Raw genomic sequence first — 7,382 nt, 5'->3', positions numbered from 1 at the left:
AAAAAAATACTTATTTGTATCTTCAAAGTCCTGCTATTTTTCATCTTAAGACATCTTAATTTAGGATGTCTTATCAAGTAAGCTGCATGGACAGCTAATTTTGCAAGTTTTTAATATTGAGCTGTTCCAGAGGTGGGCAAACTAAGGCCTGCGGGCCCTTTAATCCGGTCCGCCAAATATTAAAACAGAATTGAGCAAAGATCTGTTTTGAGTATTGCCACAACAAAACTACTAGACTTCGAAGCATTGTCAAAAAAGGGTGATCAACAACACCCGCCCCTATAAGAGATTGTAAACGTTAACCCTTTAATGCCATTTTTTTATATTTCTTTGATGTTCTCATATGACATTGTTGAAACATAGATGTATTATGATTAAAATAGCCCATGTTTGAGAAGCCCTACTCTTAGTTCCAACAGACATCACATGAAATGCATCATGTGCTTTCAAACGCCAATGTGGCCCCTGAGCCAAAAGCTTTGCTGAAATGTGGTACTTGGTGGGAAAAAGTTGGGGTATGCATGTTTTTTTTTTCCGCCCCTCCAGACTTTCATGTGAAGATATACTCTTAAAAGATTTATAGCACAGATGAATGCAAGTATGCAGCTTTGGCTCTGTGGGTAGGGATTGCGGAATCATCTAAATCAGGGGTTTCAAACGTACGGCCCGCGGGCTAGATTAGGCCCGCGATAAGGTTTTTTCCGGCCCGCGTGATGAGTTTGCCAAGTATAAAAACGAGCTGCTTTTTTTTTTTTTTTTTTAACGAAAGAAACTGCTGTTCTAAATGTGTCCACTGAATGTCACAATAGCAATTCTGTTTGGCAAGCAAACGGTTTATACCGGGGCCAAGCAAGAGGTACACAGTAAAGGGCGACTGTGGCTGCTCCTCCTCGACCCACATGAAACTTAAAACCTGCCGTGTTATGTCTTCTGCTTCGAACGCGTCGTCATTTGGCACCCTTGTTGCCCCAGAATGTCTCTGTCAAACACAAGAAAAGGGAACGTAACCCTTTTGAATAGTTTTTACCTCCGTTTCTTACGGTTTGTTGAGTTAGCACTGGATTGATACATGGACATAAAAAAGGTGGTATTTGATACGTAGAAGAGTTTACGTGTTGTGCTTTTTGTTCAGTCCCAGAAAGACTTTGACTTAAAGTTTAATCCTGGCTTTGTAGACACACTGAGACCAAGTCTAAGCTCATTGTGTTTTTGAAGCTGCACCAATTTCCTCAGAATTTTCAACAAACTTGAAGTTAAAGTACCTCTGATAGTCACAGACACACTGGGTGTGGTGAAATTATCCTCTGCATTTGACCCCATTCCCTTGTTCCACCCCCTCGGAGGTGAGGGGAGCAGTGAGCAGCAGCGGTGGCCGCGCTCGGGAATCACTTTGGTGATTTAACCCCCAATTCCAACCCTTGATGCTGAGTGCCAAGCAGGGAGGCAACGGGTCCCATTTTCATAGTCTTTGGTATGACTCGGCCGGGGTTTGAACTCACGACCTCCCGACCTCAGGGCGGACACTCTAACCACAAGTCCACAGTGTTTTGTCCAGAGGATCAGTTGTGATTTGTACGTTTTCATCATATGCTTGTTCTATTTTTGGCCAATGTAAAACAAAGAAAACAACCTGGAGTTGTCTTTATTTTGAAGTAGAGATGTCCGATAATATCGGACTGCCGATGTTATCGGCCGATAAATGCTTTAAAATGTAATATCGGAAATTATCGGTATCGGTTTCAAAAAGTAAAATTGATGACTTTTTAAAACGCCGCTGTGTACACGGACGTTGGGAGAAGTACAGAGCGCCAATAAACCTTAAAGGCACTGCCTTTGCGGGCCAACCCAATCACATAATATCTACGGCTTTTCACACACACAAGTGAATGCAAGGCATGCTTAGTCAACAGCCATACAGGTCACACTGAGGGTGGCCGTATAAACAACTTTAACACTGTTACAAATATGCGCCACACTGTGAACCCACACCAAACAAGAATGACAAACACATTTCGGGAGAACATCCGCACCGTAACACAACATAAACACAACAGAACAAATACCCAGAACCCCTTGCAGCACTAACTCTTCCGGGACGCTACAATATACACCCCCCGCTACCCCTCCCCCCACCTCAAACCCGCCCGCCCACAACCCCGCCCACCTCAACCTCCTCATGCTCTCTCAGGGAGAGCATGTCCCAAATTCCAAGCTGCTGTTTTGAGGCATGTTAAAAAAAAAAAAATGCACTTTGTGACTTCAATAATAAATATGGCAGTGCCATGTTGGCATTTTTTTCCCCCATAACTTGAGTTGATTTATTTTGTAAACCCTTGTTACATTGTTTAATGCATCCAGCGGGGCATCACAACAAAATTTGGCATAATAATGTGTTAATTCCACGACTGTATATTTCGGTATCGCTTGATATCGGAATCGGTAATTAAGAGTTGGAAAATATCGGAATATCGGATAGCGGCAGAAAAGCCATTATCGGACATCTCTATTTTGAAGTTATCATCAATCAATCATCAATCAAAATTTATTTACCTAGCCCTAAATCACGAGTGTCTCAAAGGGCTGCACAAGCCACAACGACATCCTCGGCTCAGATCCCACATCAGGGCAAGAAAAAACTCAACCCAATGGGATACAATGAGAAACCTTGGAGGGGACCGCAGATGTGGAGACCCTCCCCGCGACCCCTGGGCGACCGGTGCAATGGACGTCGAGTGGATCTAGCATAATATTGTGAGAGTCCGGTCCATAGTGGATCTAGTTAATAGTGTGAGAGTCCAGTCCATAGTGGATCTAACATAATAGTGTGAGAGTCCAGTCCATAGTGGATCTAACATAATAGTGTGAGAGTCCAGTCCATACGGGATCTAGTTAATAGTGTGAGAGTCCAGTCCATAGTGGATCTAGTTAATAGTGTGAGAGTCCAGTCCATCGTGGATCTAGTTAATAGTGTGAGAGTCCAGTCCATAGTGGGGCCAGCAGGGGATCATCTTGAGTGGAGACAAGTTAGCAGCGCAGCGACGTCCCCAACTGATGCACAGATGAGTGGTCCACCACGGGTCCTGACTTTGAACAGCTAGCGCTTCATCTGTGGCCAAGGATAGGGGGGCAGAGCAGAAAAGATACGGCAGATCAACTGGTCCAAAAGAGGGGTCTATTTAAAGGCTAGAGCAGGGGTCCCCAAACTTTTTGACTCGGGGGCCGCATTGGGTTAAAAAAAATTTGGCCGGGGGCCAGGCTGTATGTATGTATGTATTGAATGATTGATTGATATGTTTTTATTTCAAATATGCATAAAAACAAGAGCAAGCCTGATCCAATACAGTCCTACAGCCTTAACAGCCATTATAACAAAATGAAAACAATGGAGAATAAAAAACGAAAACAAATGAGCATTGGACTTTCTTTTTTTTCTTTTCTTTTTTTTACATATTTGAAAAGGAGTGAGAAGAAGTTTACACTTATTTAATCCCACCCCTTTTCTTTAAATCATAAATTACTCTGAGCTAGAACTACCTGTTCACTCTATGTACAAACTTAATGAACTTGTATATACATAAATTATAGATATATACATACATATGCACACTACACACATACATAGCCACACCATTACCACTAGCGATCGTGGAAATGGTATCATGCCACCACAGCAGCACCACTGCCTCAATGGGCAGCCCCACACTCTTCTGTAACACAAACAACCCAATATGAAAGCCCTTCTGCATCTCTGTACCTCTGGAATACCATGTACCTATACTTCTTTTTAAACTGGTTTGGTTTGGTTTAAAGTTAAAGTTAAAGTACCAATGATTGTCACACACACACTAGGTGTGGCAAAATTATTCTCTGCATTTGACCCATCACCCTTGATCACCCCCTGGGAGGTGAGGGGAGCAGTGGGCAGCAGCGGTGGCCGCGCCCGGGAATCATTTTTGGTGATTTAACCCCCAATTCCAACCCTTGATGCTGAGTGCCAAGCAGAGAGGTAATGGGTCCCATTTTTATAGTCTTTGGTATGACTCGGCCGGGATTTGAACTCACAACCTACCGATCTCAGGGCGGACACTCTAACCACTAGGCCACTGAGTAGAAAGAAAATTAAGAAAATTCATTTTTAGACAATATGATTTGCCTGAGCGGTCAGGAGACACCAAGAGTAACAAGTGGTAGAAAATGGATTAGAAAGGAAAGATAAAAAAAAACCAAAAAAAAACTTGGGACTTCCTGTGGGCCGGATTTTGGATGCTGGGGGGCTGGATCCGGCCCGCAGGCCGTAGTTTGGGGACCCCTAGGCTAAAGTATACAAATGAGTTTTAACTACTGATCATGCCATGATTTTACCATTATGGTCCACTTGGGGATGGATTTTCTTCCATGACACCCCTGATCTAAATAAATAAATACTTTTTTTTTTTTTTTAAAGAAGAAAGCGTGACGTCATATCAGGGCCTCCCCCTCTCTACAGAAAGCCTCATTAAGGACTTTTATGACAGCAGATAAAAAAGAAAGCACATTTTCAGGCAGTCAATGACACTTCAGGGGCCACAAAAGGGAGGGGGGGGTTAAAAAAATTAGAAGCCACGCCCCTTTTTAAAGAAAACTTCTTAACTTCTATCTCTTTCTTTTTTTTTTTTTTCGTTTTCTCAAGGCCCACAGAAAACATGCTGGGAGGAGAGACGAAGGAGGAGGACTTGAGACGAGAGAGGGAGGGAGTGAAAGGGCCGAGCAGATGGGAGGAAGGAAGGAAAGGATCTCTTCGTAGGGCTCAAGTGCGCGATTAAAGGATCCCGCACAAATAAACAGAGCGGGTCAAGCCCCCCCACTCCGCGCCCCGCAATAAAACTTGGGACTTGTGCGCGCGCCCCCGCCGCGTGGCGTGGACGCGCCCGGAGCAGCGGAGTGCCGTCCTTGAGCGTCGGCGTCCTTGGTTCTCCCCACTCTCCGCCAGTGACTTGTGGCCCGCAGGACTCGGCAGCACCCACCCTCCTCCCTCCGAGGCGCTCCCCGGAAGAGTCGCGACAGGCGGAGGAGGAAGCGAAGACGAAAGCGGCAATTCTCCCCTCCGAGGACAGCCGCACGCCTTAGCCGCGGTTGAGGCGTTGGCACCGGGCAGAGTAACCTCACCATGGCCGGGGCCAAGCCCGGAGTCCACGCGTTGCAACTCAAACCCGTGTCCGTCCACGAGGCGCTAAAGAAGGGCGGGAAGTTCATCAAATGGGACGAGGTGAGCTTTATCTCGACTTTGTGTGCGTGGCTGTGTTTGGCTGATCCACCAGTGGGTGTCCGCGGGGGTTCGTGACACGGCAGGCCTGATAAAGTCTTCTTGTGTGGGGCAGGTGTGCGAACCTCCATTATTGGCAAGCGTGTGCGTGTTTTAATCAGTTCCACGACTAGAAAGTTCCCCGACAGTTGTCAGGAGGCAAGGCAGCACAACTTGGTGTGCTCCGTTCTTGTTGAGCCGGTTCTACTCCGGCTCATGTTGGCTCCACATGACACCCCTTCTGCCTTTCCGAACCACCTGTGTAACCGCCTACTCACCTGAGAGGGGTGGGGTACACCTGCACACCATGACGTCATGCACTGATTTGCTGGACAGGCATCACTCAAAATATGTTGTGATTGATTGCATCATACTGAGATTTATATGTATATATTAAGGCTGCAGCTAACGATTATATTTCTATCGATTAATCTATAGATTATTTTTTCGATTAATTTGTAATCTATAGATTATTTTTTTGATTAATCTATAGATTATTTTTCCATTTACCGATTATTATTTTTTATTTAAAATGAAGATGAAAAAATAAATGTAGGCCAGTTTTTTTCAAAAGGCATGGCTTTTATTTACCAAAAAAAAAAGTATGGCCACTCAGTCAACATTGACAACAACATGACAAAATATTCTGTAACAATGTAAACATTTAAAACTTTTAACATTTAACAAAATTAAAAGTAGCTTATTTGCTTTTTAATGTGCAAATATAAAAGTAAACATCCAGTGCAAATCTGAATATTCTGCAATAGTATAAGCATTTCAAAAGTAAAAGTATTGCTTATTTTGCTTTAAAATGTGCAAAAATAAAGATAAACATCCAATACAAAAAAGTGCAAAACGGAAATATTCTGTAACAACAGTGTAAACATTTCAACAAAAGTAAAAGTATTGCTTATTTGCTAAAATGTGCAAAAATAAAGATAAACATCCAATACAAAAAAGTGCAAAACGAAATATTCTGTAACAGTGTAAACATTTCAACAAAAGTAAAAGTATTGCTTATTTTGCTTAATAACACAACAATGATAGTATGATTAAAGTGAAAGTTAATTGTTCGTTTGTACATAGTATATGTAACTGTTAATGTTGTGAAAGGTATTTGCACAACTAATTAACGTTAGCGTTAAAGAGGAGCGCGTCTTTGTAAACACTGAACAGGCACGCCAAACGCGCCTCTCAGAGCGAAACGGCGCTTTAGTTTATGAATTTACAACGCAGATACAAATGACACATTCATGTTTTTGTGTAATGATGACAACGTATACTCACGCGGACGATTGACTAGTTGATGGTGATGGCAAGAACGCTGTCGGGTGTTTTCTTTTCAAATGTTCGTTCATAGCCGTTGTGCTGCTATGATAGGCCATTTCCGCTCGACACAGTGTGCATACAACAACATTATTTATTAGGCCGTTTATTGAAATACTCCCACACTTTTGACGACTTTTGGCGTACTTTTTTCCCCTCGCTCGCACCGCTCGCATCGTCTGCTTTGCGCTCCGCCATGACGGTAGTGTGACGTAAATATGCGACGCGTCGACGCACAAAAACGGCGTCGACGTATTTACGTAACCGATGACGTCGACTACGTCGACGCGTCGTTTCAGCCCTAGTATATATATATAAAATAGTGTTGTCTCGATACCAATATATTTCGGTACTTTTCCGTACTTTTTGATACTTTTCTAAATAAAGGGGACCACAAAAAATGCCATTATTGGTTTTATTTTAACAAAAAAATCTGAGGGTACATATGTTTCTTATTGCAAGTTTGTCCTTAAATAAAATAGTGAACATACGAGACAACTTGTCTTTTAGTAGTAAGTAAACAAACAAAGCCTCCTAATTTAGTCTGCTGACATATGCAGTAACATATTGTGTCGTTTCTCATTCTATTATTTTGTCAAGATTATTAAGGACAAGTGGTAGAAAATGAATTATTAATCCACTTGTTCATTTACTGTTGATATCTGCTTACTTTCTCTTTTAACATGTTCTATCTACACTTCTGTTAAAATGTAATAATCACTTATTCTTCTGTTGTTTGGATGCTTTACATTAGTTTTGGATGATACCACAAAAT

General features: G+C 42.6%; 1 protein-coding gene across 1 annotated transcript in view; it reads left to right on the top strand.

Annotated features, from left to right (window-relative positions):
- Positions 1 to 4,710: 4,710 nt before the first annotated feature.
- plcb3 (phospholipase C, beta 3 (phosphatidylinositol-specific)) overlaps positions 4,711 to 7,382 on the top strand; it is a 122,857-nt gene continuing 120,185 nt past the window's right edge. The window contains exon 1 of the mRNA XM_061961087.1: positions 4,711 to 5,245. Within this exon, the coding sequence (XP_061817071.1) occupies positions 5,147 to 5,245 (99 nt within the window). The 5' untranslated portion in view covers positions 4,711 to 5,146. The remainder of the gene's footprint in view (positions 5,246 to 7,382) is intronic.

Source organism: Nerophis lumbriciformis, linkage group LG05 (assembly GCF_033978685.3).
Source record: "Nerophis lumbriciformis linkage group LG05, RoL_Nlum_v2.1, whole genome shotgun sequence".
NCBI classification, from domain to species: Eukaryota; Metazoa; Chordata; class Actinopteri; order Syngnathiformes; family Syngnathidae; genus Nerophis; species Nerophis lumbriciformis.
This window is presented reverse-complemented; position numbering and strand designations above follow the sequence as displayed.